Source organism: Pipra filicauda, unplaced genomic scaffold (assembly GCF_003945595.2).
Source record: "Pipra filicauda isolate LSUMZ 115617 unplaced genomic scaffold, ASM394559v2 scaffold63_size3267554_pilon, whole genome shotgun sequence".
Lineage (NCBI taxonomy): Eukaryota > Metazoa > Chordata > Aves > Passeriformes > Pipridae > Pipra > Pipra filicauda.
In genome coordinates this window covers 1,449,237-1,465,366 of record NW_024104798.1, presented here as the reverse complement: position 1 = coordinate 1,465,366, position 16,130 = coordinate 1,449,237, and the positions used below count along the sequence as shown (strand labels likewise).

Below are 16,130 nucleotides of genomic sequence, written 5' to 3'. Positions count from 1 at the left end.
TAAAATTAGACACATTTACAATTACAAGCAGAGCTGTTGTCTCTACACTGTTCATAAGAACATGAGCAATATACAAGATGAAGCTGTAATTTAAAGTGTCATCTGAGCCTCACACTCTGCTTTAGAGGACTTAGTGTAAAATAGTCAGACTAATCTGATTTAAGAATAATCACCCTAACATGTTCAGATGTTGCAAGTACAAATGTAAGATTCTGCTGTCATAAAAATATCCACCAATTATGCTTCAGACAGCAAGTCACTGCTATTTTGTTATTAAAAATTAACTGATGAGGTTTTAGAAAAACTCATACGAAGAACACTTAGGAAAGACTTCTAATGTGATTTTCATAGGTTTACAGGAATTACGAATCAAGGGCTGTTTTAGTACAACTCATGCCTTCCAGTGCTGTCTCATGAGGTAACAACCATCATTTCTGCTACTGTTTACAAGTAAAATGACCCACCATTTAGCAAAGACTTAAATAAAGGGATGACTGAAAAAAAAAATTAAATATTGCACAAATAATTTAACTGCAGACAGAATGGGACACTTAAAGCATTGATTTTTCTGTCAACATAGGAACTCTATGATATAGTCACATTTTCTATAATACAGTTATTTTTTACAAGACATTTAAATTCAGCATTTACATAAACAGTTATCTTTACAGTCTGTTAACATATAATGTTAAGAGTTCCAGCAGGAATTAATTTTGTCTTTGTCTTAAAAGTTCATCTATCTGAGTCTTGTACATGTTTTTCACATCTTCCAGATCCAGTCGGAGTTCCTCAGCTTCCTCTGCCTTCTCTCCATACATCTGGAGAATTGTGTTGTATCTTTGATCCAAATCCTGCAAGGACAAGTTTGTTATCTGACTGGTTTTCAACATTAAAAAAGTTGCTCCTGGGACAGTGTTTTACACTACTCAGGGAAGTAAGTGTAGCATTGCTTTATCAAAATATAACGACAATGAAGCACACCATAAACTCTTCAGAAATACTTTGTGTTTGAACATGGCTAGATTTATACTCCAGATATTAAAAAGAAGATATTCCAAAGATCCTACAGAGAATTAGTGCTGGCTTCAGAGGCTGTACTAAAGCACCTTTAGAGCTATAAGCACTAAAAACAGTTAGAAAACTACACAGTTTTACTACAGGAATTACCAATTTGTGAAATATTTCAGCAGAAAACTGAACATTCTGTATGTATAGAATAATGATAATTCCCAAATATTTCAATTTAAATTCTTAAACATGAGGATTAAACTATTTGTCCTCTTTCCTGTATTTCTACCGGACACTCATTCAGCTTCTGCATCAACCTCTCAAATCCATGCTATTTATCAAAACACCCCCTCTACTAAAAAGTCCAGTTCCAGCCAAGTGTCTTAAATAACAGAAACAAGAATGTTCCCTCCCTAATTTAGTACAAAATCTTCTGCACAGCACACATTTCCAACAACTGTGTTTTGAGGTCACTACCCAGCTACAGAGTGGGCATTTTCAGATTTTACTCTGTAAAAATCCCAAATCCTCAGTCATTTATTATTAGGGAGAGACTTGAATATAATCCTAAACTGGTAGAGGCATTCCTAATAAAAACTCCAGTTACATAAATTTGACATGGATTTACAACAGAAATACATTTACCTTTAACTGTGTGCGTAATTTTGGTATTTCCTTCACTTTTTCTTCCAGTTCATCATTTTGATTTGTTAATTTAACCAGTTCTTCTGCCATTATTGATCGAGTTTTCTCAAGGTTTCCTATTTCCAGCTGAGGTAAACACATACAACAATAAGGAGAAGGAAAGAATTTACTGTATTTATTAAAAAAAAAATACTTTGATGCAGTAATTAAGGTTTTTTATTATGTCAGACTCTTGAGACAGCACACCTTGGAAGCACTCTCACTTTCTTCTCTAATCTGATCAGTGCTTTGGGGTTTTTCCCTTTTTTGTTTATCTGACAAGTTTTCTGGATAGGTCCTTGCCCAAACAAAGGTGCTCATCCCTACACATACCTCCAGCAGCTACTCTGGTTCACAGAACTGCCATAAAAGTGACCAAGCTTTCTGAATAAAAACCCACAACATAACATCAATTGCATTAGTATTTACACTTGTAAACGCTGCTTGGGTATGTAAGAGTGACCACAGTACCTGTAGATGTGAAATCTCTCCTTCTCTTAGTTTTAGCTGTGACTGAAGGTTTTCAATTATACTTGAACCTGCTCCCATCCTTATGGCATCATAGAGGTTGCTCCCACTAGTAGCTATTGGTCCAAACGAGTGATCATGAGGATCATCCTACAAACAGAAGGTTAGAGAAGCTTAAAATTAAATTAAAACATGCACACTTTGAAATCCTCCTTCTCCTAAGTATTGCATCCTTTGAGATTTACAATTATACTGTGATAGGCAAGCATTTTGATGTTTAAAGTTTGTTTTTAAAACAAAACCTTAAGGTAAATAGGCGCGGTTTGGGATAGCTCCTTACATGTGAACTCATTTTCTACATTAATAAAACTTCTTGAGGAGCAAAATAAGTAGTCTGTCAAAAAAAATAAAAGGCAATATAGGTGATATATCCTACCTGTGAGAGGAAAGAGGTTTGAAGACCTGCCATTTCCACCCCACTTATGGAACTAGAGCGTGACATTGATGGAGTACTTGAAACAGTTTCAACTGTAAATGACTTCCGATCCTTAAACACAAACAACAACAGACAACATCACCAGTTAGACAAAGAAAAAAGTTCACAACATTGCAAAAGACAGATTCTGTAAAAAGACTGCCTTTTTTCACCACTATAGGACACTATAGGACACTATGTGATAGATAAACTTTCTATTTCCTTTATTCCTAAAACATATGAAAGTTCAACAACGAAGAGTATCTGTGCTATAACACTTTTAGTCTCTGACCAAGTTCTCAGACTTTTCTGGAAATGAAGACAGAAGCTGCAAATTACACCAAAAGAGTTCCTCTCAAGTAGCCAAGGGAGATTCAGAGGCAGTTTTGTATGCCCAAACGGAAGAGTATCTCACACCCAGAAGGAAGTCTCTTTTTACAATGAATGTTAATACTTTTTTTTTTCCCAAATAAAGTGTATGAATTAAATTCTGAGATTTCTCACATACTTTACTAATATACCTTCCTAATAGACTGGTCTCTTTTTCCAGGCAGCATCTACAAGAATGCTGGCCTCTGAAGGATAAAGAACTTAGATTTTAGAACTGGAGAAGGTAAGAAACCAATCATACAAACAGTTCTACTTGAATACCAACTGCTAATTAGCAGTAGCAAAGTTAATGACTAGTGAGGACTGCTCTGAGACTTGTGACTTCAGCTGGAAAGCATGTGGTAATTACACACAATCATGTGAAACAAAACAGGAATTGAGTGGAAGCAATGCTAGTAGTCTAAGCAAAGAAAACAAGTAACTTCAGAAGAGAGAGAATACAAGAGCACTCAAAAACCTCAGATGATTAAAACAATAATTATCCATATTTTATCTCTTCTCAAGTAAATAGTCAAAATGTATTTCAGTGAGTCTAACACAACATTTATTTCACTGGGAATAAAAGGCAGTCACAATAAAGAGAGAGCCAAGTCCCCAGTGCCCAAGCTGACAGCATGTGCTGTATATACTGCCAGGTATAGATATCTACTCTAAGTTTCAGGTTATAGATATCTACTAAAATAATGATAATATCAATAAGACTTCAAGATGTTGGGCTTTGGTACCTTCTCCTTTGCTGCTTCCTGCACGAGAATTGCCTTCTTTCTTTCCTGTTCCACTTTCATCCTCTCCATTTCTAACTGAGTAGCCAGCAGTGTCTGCACAAATAAATACAGGCTGTTAACATCCTGCTAGCTCAGACTTCAATGATAACACAGAATAAAGATGCACTAGGCAATACCTTTTCTTTCTTTGCATCTTCCAAGGTTTTTGCATACTCATCTTTGAGCCCTTCTAGTTCAACCTCATACCTACATTGAGGAAGGAAACAGGTAGAGAAAGTCACTAAGTATTTTCTGTTTACTTTCGATTCCTATGTTTTTAAAACAAACATAGCTATAAAACATTATGAATGTAACACCCTCCAATCTTTAGCATGAAACACAATATCCTTAACAAGTTGGACAACATCAACAGCTGCCAACATTTTGCATAGTCATACCAACGCTCCATTTCACTACAATTTTAACGAAATGCTGTTTAACCAAAAATGCAACTCACCTACTGTTTTCATTTTCCATTTTCTTCAATTTGGTTCTCTCCACTTCCAGCTGAGCCTGAAGGCGTGTATTTTCTTGCCTTAAAAGACTATTCTGAGATTCAGAAGAAGACATCTGAATTTTATTAGCAAGAAGTTCTTCTGTAGCAGCCCGTTCTCTCTCAGCAGCTGCTGCTAGAAGAGTTTGAGACTCACCTAATATTAGGAAAAACATGGAATTTAACATTTTTTCATCAAACATCTATAACAGGGGCCATTTATTTATGCATCAAAACTGAATTTGAGGGTTTTTTAAAAATATATCTTGTTTTCTTTTGTAAAGGAAATTAGGTATTTTCCACCACAGTCAGAGGATCAGAGCGACACAGGAGAGAGATTTCATACTCTTTCAGAATGCAATATACAACTACAGACTGTCTCCAGAAAGGAAATAATTTCTCTTAAAAAAGCCCCCACCTATGGGCTTTTTAAGCATTTTTCATTTAAAGCTATAGGTTACTACTGTATCAACAAATATATGTATCATCACCTATGCAGTTAGGTAAATAAACGATTCCAAATTCTACAATTTGGAATCTAAGCACCAGCCTCCATGCTGGGATACTTTCAGTGTCTCAGTGCCCATCCTTCTGTTAGATGCTGTAAGGACATGAAAACCTTAACACCTCCATCTCATCTTATATTGTGTTTTAAAGAGAAACAGTGGATTACCTGGCCAAGAACCTTGGCATAATTCCCCCCTCACCATTTCCTTAAAGGAAAGCATTTTGTGCTCATCTTTTCTGATCCACCAGCTACGCACCAGGGAAGTGTCAAGTCCTTTACCTTCAGGCATCTCACATTTTCATCAAGAGCCTCACAGCTCAGTAAAAGCTAAAAATATCTTACCCAGTCTGTCAGAAAGGTTCTTTTCCAGTTTTTCCCATGCAGAGGTCTGTGCTCCCAGTGTGGCCTGAAGATTTTCTATCTGCCGGAGCAGGGGCCGTGTAGCGGATGTGACACTTTGGCTCAGTTCTTGGTTCCTGTTCTCTGCTTCTTGGAGTCTCTGAAATCACAAATTAAATATAACTAAGCTTTGAAATCATGTGATGGATTCAAAGATTAATAGAGAATTCAGCTAAATGCACAGCAGCTGCTTAACATTCTAAGATTACTGCTTTACAGCTAATGTTTATGGGTTCAAACTCCTAGGTGTCATATTCCAAGAGAGAAGTTTAACATTTTTATTACATAAATCACAGAGCAAGGGTCCAGAAATGTCCAGCCCTCTGGAACATCATTTGAAACATTTTGGCAACAATCTATCTCCTGGACCTGAAAACCATAAAAATATTTTAAGAAGCAGCTAAAGAGTCATTCAAAACACATTTGTCAGCAATTTTAGATGACTACCACAAACTTCATGTCTGTACTTTGTCTTATATTAAAAGGACAGCATTACATTTAAGAGGCATCATAAAAAAATACTATTTTGTCCACCATGTGATTTAAAAAACCATTTCCTTTAATATTTTTATTTTTCCTCTACACAGGACAAATCATGCAGGTAACAAGGAAAACAAATGCTCTCTTTCAGGCTATTAATGCCATGGTAGCATTTTACTTTCAGTTTTTAGAAACCCTCCTTGCAGATACAAGTTGGCATCACCTCTTTGTTATAGTACCTGTTGTAGTTCACCAATTTCCTGGCGTAAATAATCTTCCTTTCTTGCTGCCTGCTGCTCTGCACGTTGAAGTGCCAGCCTCAGGTCTGCCACCTAAGTAAGCAAGTAATTGTTACTAAACTCTTGCTGAAAGTTATAGTATCACCTCTTCAGTGCCACAGTCCTACACCATTTTTAAACACTGTTAGACAGGGTATGTCTGTTTACAAGCAAAGGCTTTGTTTTTGCGTGCAAATAGTTACACTGATTATCACTAAAAAATTCCATACATTTCTTGAATTTTGCACCATGGTAAGGCTATTACAACCTTAACACAGAGCCTGTCAAAGTAATTTCATTTATACAATTATAAGTATTTTTAAATAAAATTAGTATTTTAAAGCTTAGCACAACTACTGCTCAAGACTGAACAAATTCAACTGGAAAGAAATCCACTGGGTATTTGCCAAGTAAACAAAAATGAGTTCCACCTCATACTGCAGCTGGTTCATGATGTCAGGTGCACACTCCACCTCAGCACAGTCATTTGTTCAGTTAAGAAGTTTATTGACTGTATTCAAGACCCACCTGAATTGCCAAAGCTTCTTGTTGCTGCCGAGCCTCCTCCTGGGCCTTTTCCAGAGCTAACCCAAGCTCTTCCTTTGCCTTCATTTCCCTACTTAAGGCTGCTTCCTGAGCCTCGCTGTCCTTTGTAGCATTAGCTTTATGAAGATCTGCAAGTTCCCTGGGGAGAAAAATAAACAAACAAACAAAAAAACCTCAACGCATTTACAGTTTATACAATGCCAACAGTGACTTTGCAAATAACTTTTTTATATATAAACATTTCACAAGCATTGCACAAGAAAGAGGCACAGAATCTGCAGATGTGATTGCTTACTTGTATGCACTGTCAAGTGCTGCCTGGACACTTCTATTCCTTTCTTCAAGGTCTTCCACCTCTGCCTGAAGTTTAGCAAGATCCTTTTCTTGTCGCTCTACAACACTGTTCAGTTGTTTAATGCTGTCTCGATGCTGCTTCTCAAGGTCCTCCTTGCCATCAAGCACCTGTCAGAGTGCAAACAAGACATGAGACAGTCCCCAGGACCTGGGGCAGGTGATGCTGTCTGAGCACAGCAACAACTGTGGCAACCAATTTGGGATGAAGTTACATAAAATGACTAAAGCCATCTGACACTTTGCTAAAAGGGAAAGGTTTTGCTCCCCCACCTTCCTCATAGGAGGGGGCTGCTCTTCACCAGTTTCACATACTTACTGAGTCTGCTGCTTGTAAGATCTTGATTAAATCACAGCCCAAATTTTGCTGGTGCATGTTTTCCAACCAAAATTCAGTGTATTGAATTTGGGTGGCTCACCTGGCAACAGCAGTGCAAGTGCAAACAAGCAGCTGGAAAGACACCTGACTGCAGTTTTAATGAGAATATACACATAAATCACAACTCAGTGTTCCAATAATGTGAAATGGTGAGGCCCTGGCACAGGTTGCCCAGAGAAGTTGTAGCTGGAAGTGTTCAAGGCCAGGTTGGATGAAGCTCTGAGAAACCCGGTCTAGTGGAAGGTGTCCCTGCCCATGGCAGGGGGGTTGGGACAAGATGATCTTTAAGGTGCCTTCCATCCCAAACCATTCTATGATTCTATGAAATAGGGAAGTCTCCCAGAAACAAAAAGAATATTCAGTCTGTCAAGAGCCCCCCTGAAAGGCAACTCTGCAGTTAATATAAAAAGTTGTAAAAAAAAAAAATCAACAAATATCTCACCTGTTTTAAATGCTGCAACTCCTCTTCCAATTCCTTAATCTTTTTGCTCTGTTTTGTGTTAATATTTTCTCTCTCTTTCTCTTTGGCTCTTAATTTCTTAATAATGTTGGAATTGTGCAGCTGCTGTTTGGAAAGCTTTTCTCCTGTGAAGAAAATCAATATAAAGCTAATGCATATTGCTGATATTCTATGGATTCTCTCTATTCACATCTGCCTTGCTCCTCAGTCCCATGAAAATAATAACCAAATAAGTATGGAAATGCTTATTCTTGCATTTTTTCATGAAAGTTCTTAAGTTTTAAATCTACCTTATCCAGGGATGACCTTGTTACACTCAGCTATAGTGAGACAGGATGTGAATTGCTTTGAAAGTGAAGCAAATGAGCTCATCATATCAGGAAAAAAATAAAATGGTCTGTTTAGAAACTATATTTTACTTTCAAAATTAAACAGTATTAAAGGAGACAGTGTAGAAATGCCTTAACAATGCCCTAATTAGATTTCTGCTGAATGGAACACAGTGTGTTGTACTGCACACACTGGTTTTATCTCACAGCCCCTTTAATGCTTCCTGCAGGAAGCACCTCTCCAGCCACCTGCACCTGCCTGACCCCTCCTGTTGCTCTTTGCTGTTCAATGAATGCTTCAAATGTTCAGAAACATGCAAAAAGCTTCCAATTTTGCATTTTTTGCATAAAAAAGACTTGTATGCAAGAGCAGTACATTTCAAACTACTCTCCACTTTTTTACTGTTTAAAAAAAATTTAATTCTCACCTTCCTCCATTAATCCTTTGATTTGCTCTTCTTTTTCTTTCAGTAATTCAGCAGTTTCGTTGGTATTAAGTCTAGTAGCCAGTTCTTCTTTAACAGTCTTTACTTCCTAAATAGTAGGATAAAATACTTAGAACCATTTATTACAATACATTTAGGAAAAAACATGCAGTGAGCTCCACTGATCACCTTTTTATTCTCACCCCTTCCTCTCAAAAAAGGAGGAAATTTTCATGGAAAACAATTTAGGTTGGAAGGGAACTCTGGAGATTATCTGATCAAAACAGATTGCTCAGAGCCTTATTCCATCAAGTTTTAAAAACCTCCAAGGATTGAGAGTCTGTAAATCCTCCGTACAATTTGTTCCAACTCCTCCATCCATTTAATTTGCTATTCTTGAAACTTCTGCAATGTTGCAAAAACAACCTGTCCTATTCATACACAGGTATTGGGTAAATTTTCTATTTCAACTCACTACTGTGTCAACAGAGTGACACCTACAGTGACAAACAACTGTGAAAAATATTTGTATTCCAGTCACAGATTTGAGTTTCCTTTTTTGCATTAAGCTACGAAATGTAATGCTGTGATATCAGGTCAGGAACGTTTAAACCCCATAAACTTTGTTGCTGCAGATTTCTTTGCTCATTCCAAATCAATCTGTCATCAGCCCTTAATTTTCCTACCAGTTAATCCTCTAAAGAAGCTGTTCCCATTCTTCACCACTTCCTCACTTCCTCACATCCTCAGGCCATTCTCCCTCACACCAATGCAAATGCATATATATATGGGTACAAGGCGAATGAGAGCAGACCTTAAACCCTTTTTCTTCCCCAAACCAGACTAACTTAAAAACACCAAGGAAATACCAAGCAGCCTGGATGGCTAAAACCAGCTTATGCTGGTTTCTAACAGCATCAGACAGCACCTGTCAGACTCAGGCTTTTCCCTAGCTCAATTTTTAGCAATTAAACCTCAAGAAATATAACTGTGTCCTAAAATAATAAGTATTAATTTCACTAAAAAGCCAAATTACCTTTTTAGCTGCATCTCTCTCCTTGCAGGCTAGCTGGAGCTTCTTCTCAGCATCTGCAATTCGCTGAGCAAACTCCTCTTTAAGAGATGAAAGGCTACTGCTCTCTTCTTTCATTCGAAACATTTCACTACATTTAAAATTAACAGTTCAGAACAGTTGCATCATTATGTCACATCCCAAAGAGTTTGCAACAGGTTGTCTTAAATGCTTTTAAAAAGTGTTTTGTTTATTTATTTTACACACGTTAAGCAGAGGTCAAAAAAAACCCCACATCCATATTAGAAATACTAATCAAAGATCTTTATTAATTCTGTAATTTACCCATGAAAACAATTAAATAGTTGATTTATCTTAAATGTTTTGCCCCTTAATAAAGTACTTTGTAATTAACCATAGTCTGCACCATATATAGGGCAAATTATTTAATGTGTTTTTTAAGTTTAAGATCAATTTAGTCATTAAACAGTAGCTTCACAGATCATCTTCGAATTTTTAAACTTGGTATTTGATCAGTGAACTGGTAAATACAACTTTCCATTTTTTCCCCTTTTAATTTTAACCAAATTAAATAATGAATTCAGGTTTTTCCTAAAAACAGCCCTTCTACCACACTTTCACTGCCTACATTTTAGTTAGCAAAGTACTTAGTAAACTGGGTTTATACCTCTGTATCAGAAAAGTCAGTCTCCCTTAATAGCTGAATCCAGTGATATTATAAAGATCTTTATTAATAACCAAGCCTGACTCTACATGTTTGTCATTCCTACTGCTTGCTCACTGAAAAATCTTTCACCAGCCTCTTCCCAAAAGAGATTTTGGCCCCAAGAAACAACATTATCTTTAAAAATCCCATCACAGCATATGCAATTGTTATTTCCACCCTTCCCAAGCAGTGCAACCTTTGCTCTAGACATGAAGGTACTTGGTTTATGTATTGTCTAAGACTGTATTACAGCAAAGTCACAGTTACACCCACTACTGTGTGGATTTTCATACTTACTCTTTTAGGTTATCATAAGCTTCTTCCAGGCGTGCCTTTTCTTTACTAGCACTTAATAACTGTATTTCCCTCTTCTCCAGTTTCTCAGTTAATGAATCAATCATCTGGACAATGTTTTTACAGATAAAGATCAGATGAATGGGACAATTAAAACACCAGAGGGGCAGGCTTCCCCTTTCCCCCCCACCATTCCCTCCCAAGACCATTTAAAGCTCAAATTGTCAAAGCTTTTAAGAATTTGAGGTAAAAGTCAGTGAGGATTACCATGTTTCTGCCACATTCTTTTAGAACTAAGCAATATCTAAACACAAAGATAACTGTTTTATACAGCTGTAAGAAATCCTACTAAATCAGCACATGTGGCTCAGTTAAGTTCCTCAACAAAATCATCAACAGATATATTTAATTATAAATGAAGTTTTTAAGCAGAGTTGACAGCCTATAAATCTATAGCTTACATTAAGCATTAAGACTTCCAGGGCTCCTTATACCTTTCTTTACAGAATCACAGAATAACTTAATATGGGAAAGTCTCTTCTGTGAAACATTAGCACAAAGCATCAGAACAGCATCAGACGGGGCAAGAAAACTTTCAAGCAGGGTCAAGAGCTCTTAGATCACATCATCAAAGTAATTTCTTAATACCAGAGTTTTGGAAAGCTGAATATAGAAAAATAACAAACATACAAGCAAATGTACAAATATGAACAAATGGAAGAGATTCTGTATGTGTAGCTCAATATGGCCAATGAAAGACAAAATTTGCTGGGGTCCACTATCACTGTTCCCTACAAAATATAAACAAAGTGGTCATAGAAAATGGGAAAAAATAGTTACTCACTAAATTAGCAGAATGGGACAAAACACACTGCTGCAAACTCCAGTTTAGCCTCCACATGCTTGAGTATTGTCACACTTCTAGTCATTCCATCTATCTAAACTAGCCATGCACATTTCATTGAATCAGTTCATTATCCATATCTTCTTTAAAAAGTCTGCTCTGCCTCCTTTTTAAAAGTAAAGATTATTTTTGCTCAAAACAAACATTAATTTATCTAGTAAAAATGACTTATCTACACTAACTACTGCTATCCTCAGAAAACATGCATCATACTCCTGGAATGTAATCCAATTTTGATAGCTCTCCGTGGAAAAAAAAAATGCTTGCAAAAAATTTTCTTGATTATTGCTTAAATACTAAAGGCTTGTAGTTTTGCAATTCAAATCAAAATATTCCAAGGAATCTCTTCCACCTTTCACAGAAAAAAAATTACACTAAAGAATTAAAATAACACATTTGACTTATCAAGCTCTGACCTACTGAAGTGCTGTTTGCCAGCACTACTCACACTTCACAATTATGTTAAACAGGTGGGTCGGGTGTAACCCAAAACTATCTGACCAGAAATTTCACCAGTATTGTTCTTTTGCAGGACATCAAGCACAGTTTTCTACAGGGTGAGATAATTCATTCAAATAGGGTGAAGCTGATATTGGAGACATAGGACAAGCTAATGTAAGGAGATGTCAGGAGTTTCACTTGAAATCAAAGGGTGTGTTTGCAATACATGTTTCACAGTTACCTTTTTAAACTCTTGCTTTTCAGTGTCCTCTTCTACCACTTGCTCCACAGCATCCTGCTGTGGCTCGGCCTCCTCCTTCACCACCTGTTCTTCGGGAGCTTGCACAGCAGCAACCAGAACATCTGGCTGTTCAGAATTAACAGGGGTTGCACTTCTCCCACTCTCTTCCATCTCAGCTTCCTCAGCGTGTAACACAGGAGCATCACTCAAGATTTCAGGTTTATTTTTCAGGGCATCGACCGTTTCTGTCTTTGGCACAGCAGGACTGACAGCGGCAGACGCTGAGGCGGAAGCCCTGCCCGATAACTCATCATCTGAGTTTATTTCACTCACACTTCTGCTGTCTAAGGACTGGACACTGAATGAGTCAATCCTTTCGAAAGCATCAGAGGAGCCACAGCTCTCTGTCATTTTTTGGAAGTCATCTAAGCGATTATAATCCGCGCAGGCAGAGGTGGATAAAAGCTGGAACGACGTCTGCATGAGGTGAAGGCTGGATTTGGAATCTGCAGCTTCTTGTCTTGAACTCACAGAGCTCTCACTTATCACACTTTCATGGTCCAGCACTTCAATGTCACTGGTTGTGGAAGTGCCCGAGGAGAAAGTGCTAATGGGAGGTGATGGGGTATTGCTTTGTCTGTCCTCAGTCTTTCTCTCCTTTCCTTCCAGACCCATGTCTTTTGTGCCTGCACCAAGAGGCTGTGAAGTGCCTTCCGGTGCACCCACTGCTCCTTCCCCTCCTACACTGGATTTTTCACTAGGAGCATCCTCAGGTTCTTCCAAATTTAGAGCAGATGCCTTTTTGTCAGTAATTTCATCTGTGCTTGCTTCATGCTTGGTGTCAGATTTCAGCCCAGAATTCTCTTCTGATTTCTCCTTGGGAATATCGAGGCTTTTTAAGTCCAGGCCAGCTACGGAGGAATCCTTCACTTCTGCCTCTGTGGTCACCGGCACTTCCAGCTGACTGGGGTGCTGAGACTCCTTCAAAGTGCTTTTCACCTCCTCTTTGGGTCGCTGTGATTTGGCTGGGGGTTTGGACACCACTGGGTTTTTCTGTATACTCTGAACGTCCGTTGGGGAGAGAAAGGCACTGAAGAAGTTTTCGGATTCATCCACTACCGTCCTCCTCACCGGCTTGGTGATTGCTGTGGGCGACACCGGCTGATTCTGGGGTTCTGTAGTCGAACTCAAGCCCCAGGAAGATGTATCCCATCCTCCACTTATGAGGGAATTTGTTCCTGAAACAAGAGATAAAAAAAAAGAGAAATAGGCAAAAAAAAAAAATAAAATGTATTCTTTTTCAATATTTATCTTTTTAGATGCAACAGTTCAAAAAAGAACATATTCAACATCATACAACTTAAAGTGAATATTATACACAAACAGCATCGTTTTTGTTACTACTTCCTTACAAAGCTTGGAACCAATTTTTAAACAAAGCAAAAGAAAATTACTTCATGTCTCCCTTAAGCTTAAGACTTAAGCTGGACACAGACACCTCTGCAAAGCAGGAGTACCTGAACAGAACCAACTTGCTCTCTCCCAGTTAAACAGTAACTTTAAAGCAGAAAGAACCCAAACACAAACTGCACCGGTAAATCCAAGAGTGACAATTCCAGAAAGCAGATGGAGAGAAGTGTCAGGGAAGGGGAAACAAGCCCACAGAGCATTCTGAGAGCTGTAAGGGCAGGGCTGTGCTATTTGGGCACAAAAAGCAAGCACTGCTTTTGCAAAGGGAACCGGCAAAAGCAAATGTGGTGTCCTGCTTCCTACAGCGTGAGGAGGCCAGGCAAAACAACCTGAAAATCTGTAGTGAGGAGAACATACAGATTACAAAAGAGAAAACTATTACTAGGTGTTAAAAGTTATCTGCCAGTAGCACACAAACACTTCACACACCACGGCAGAAAACAGAGGGGAAAAGCTTTAAATATTTACAGAATTTACACCAAGAGAAGGGTTCTTGCCCTTTCAGTTTGTGACAGGCTTCGTATTTTTCCTCACACACCAAGCACCAGCATGGAGCTGACAATACACATCGTCAGCAGCCCAGCTGAGAGCTTTTTTCTCCTCCTGTGGAGAAATACTGAATTGTTTAATTCTGAAGCTGGTCTAAAACAACATCCTATTATTGTACTTCTTGCAGGTTTTCCAGGACTTGTCAACAGCAAGAATAATGAGAATTTCAGCATCAAATTTCAGTGGCATCCCAGGTAAGAAAGATAAATCAAAAAATGATACCCAATTTGATTTTGTACCTGCAAATATAATCTGGTAACGCAATTATTTCAGGCTACTTAAAAACAAGCTCACTTTATACAGCATCACCTATGAAAAACACCAAGTTATAGTATTTAAAACTGTCTTCCACTTTCAGGAACTGTTGATAGCTGTTGGCCTCAAGTCTCAAATTCAGATAACTACTGCTCTCACTGCCCAAAATACTACAAATGTGTGATTTATTACCACAAACATCTGGTTTCTTACTACCTTGTTCATGATTCATTTGCTGCAGAAAAAGCTCTGAGTGAACTGTTAACACTCAGAACGTATTTTGACATCTTTTAAAAACAAGTATGTTTTTCCTGAAACCAGATGCATGCTGATCTTTGCTGCTTTCCTTATGAATTACAGGACTACTATAAATACTCAGATATAAATTAAAATTAAAAAATGTTTAGACAAGTCTAAAATTTTAATAAATTAAGCAAGACACCGTTTTCTACAAACAATTCCAGTGATTTAAGACGACACTTGACTGACTGCCAAGCCCACAAAGGGACAAAGACATGCAAAACTGACCTTTGCTGAGCAACCAGCTTGGAAAACACTTTCAATTGCTACAGCTTTCAGTTTTCAGAAATCTCACCCTGATGCGGGTTCACCTGGAAATAATCTTCTCCTACAAATACATACACATCTTCTACATATAGCTGTAATAAGGACACTGATTTCAGATGATTTAGTTTCCCATCCTTTTGTTTATTTATTCTTATCTGTAAGATATTATTTATGGAACAGAAAAGAAGTTTCTAATGAGAGAGCTCCTTTTTGCTCTTTCATTTCCAAACAGCAACTTAGGACTGACCATTCCTTCAGGTTCCACGTTAGCACACGTAAAAGAGGGACACTCAGGGCCATGACAACTTTTCCACCAACACATTCCTTTCAACAGATATTAGAAGATTATGAACTTGATGCCAGGGAAAGTGGAACCTTCACTTGGTTTATGTGGACCAGCCTTTCAGCTCCTATTCTGCTATCGCAAAGAGCAAATCCATGAATGCCTCTGGAAGGGCACGGTTTCTCCTTTTTTATTACTGAGCACGTTTTATCACTTCTTAGCCCGTCAGCCAAAATAAATAACGCCTTAAGGAACACGGATGTGAAGCTCAGGGCAATAAAGGCAGGACACAGATGACAGCAGCGGGGCACTGAGCTGAGCCTGCCCCAGCTCTGTGCGGGTGTCACCCTGCAGGGGGGCACCAGAGGACCAGGGGGTGGGTTATATAAACCAGAGGGGGCTTGGGACGGAGGGGGCGGGTTAAACCTCCCCAGTTAAGGGGTTAAACGGGAGACAGCGGAGAGGGAGAGCCAGGGAAGGGGGCAGTGAGGGAGGTGAGGGGGCTCGGCCGGCCGCCCTTACCGTCACCGTAGTCGGGGATGACGGCGTCGGGCCAGGGGCTCTCCTCGGCCTGGATGTCCAGCACCCGGTCGATGGACTTCTGCGCCTGCGACAGCGCCTGCTTGGCGAAGCTGGACAGCTGCGAGGCGTTGAACCAGCTCATCCTCGGCGGCTCCGGGGGGACCCCCGCCCACAGCTCAGAGCCCTCCGGCGCTGCCCGGCGGGGCCGCGGGCTCGGCTCGGCGCTGAGGGAAGCGAAGGGAAGGGAAGGGAAGCGAAGGGAGGCCCCGCGCAGGCGCCGCCGGATCCACGTCGCACTCGGGCCCGGGCGCAGCCGCGCTCCGGCCCCGGCACGGCCCGGGAGGAGGAGCCGGAACCGCGCCGGGAACCGCCGGGAAGGGGCGGAGGGTCCTGCCCTGCCGGGGGGCTGTTCGGCCTAGGTTCCTGCC

General features: G+C 39.3%; 1 protein-coding gene across 1 annotated transcript; it reads right to left on the bottom strand.

Moving 5' to 3' along the window:
- Positions 1-320: 320 nt before the first annotated feature.
- Positions 321-16,073, bottom strand: TMF1 (TATA element modulatory factor 1). Its single transcript, XM_027722999.2, has 17 exons — positions 15,703-16,073; positions 12,057-13,294; positions 10,474-10,577; positions 9,474-9,600; positions 8,441-8,546; positions 7,666-7,808; positions 6,789-6,955; positions 6,476-6,632; positions 5,909-6,001; positions 5,133-5,289; positions 4,247-4,439; positions 3,927-3,996; positions 3,751-3,843; positions 2,597-2,707; positions 2,164-2,310; positions 1,654-1,779; positions 321-851 (listed from the first exon to the last, which is right to left on the bottom strand). Exons 1-17 carry the CDS (start codon positions 15,842-15,844, stop codon positions 708-710), a joined length of 3,318 nt encoding a protein of 1,105 aa, XP_027578800.2. The 5' UTR covers positions 15,845-16,073; the 3' UTR covers positions 321-707.
- Between the last annotated feature and the right edge of the window lie 57 nt (positions 16,074-16,130).

Bases quoted from the DNA above. Each gene is read 5' to 3' on its own strand.
- TMF1 (XM_027722999.2), bottom strand. From the start codon at position 15,844: ATGAGCTGGTTCAACGCCTCGCAGCTGTCCAGCTTCGCCAAGCAGGCG. The intron at 3,844-3,926 runs GTATTGCCTAGT...TTATTTGTGCAG, and splicing joins AAGATGCAAAGAAAGAAAAG to ACACTGCTGGCTACTCAGTT. The intron at 1,780-2,163 runs GTACTGTGGTCA...TGTTTACCTCAG, and splicing joins GAGAGATTTCACATCTACAG to CTGGAAATAGGAAACCTTGA.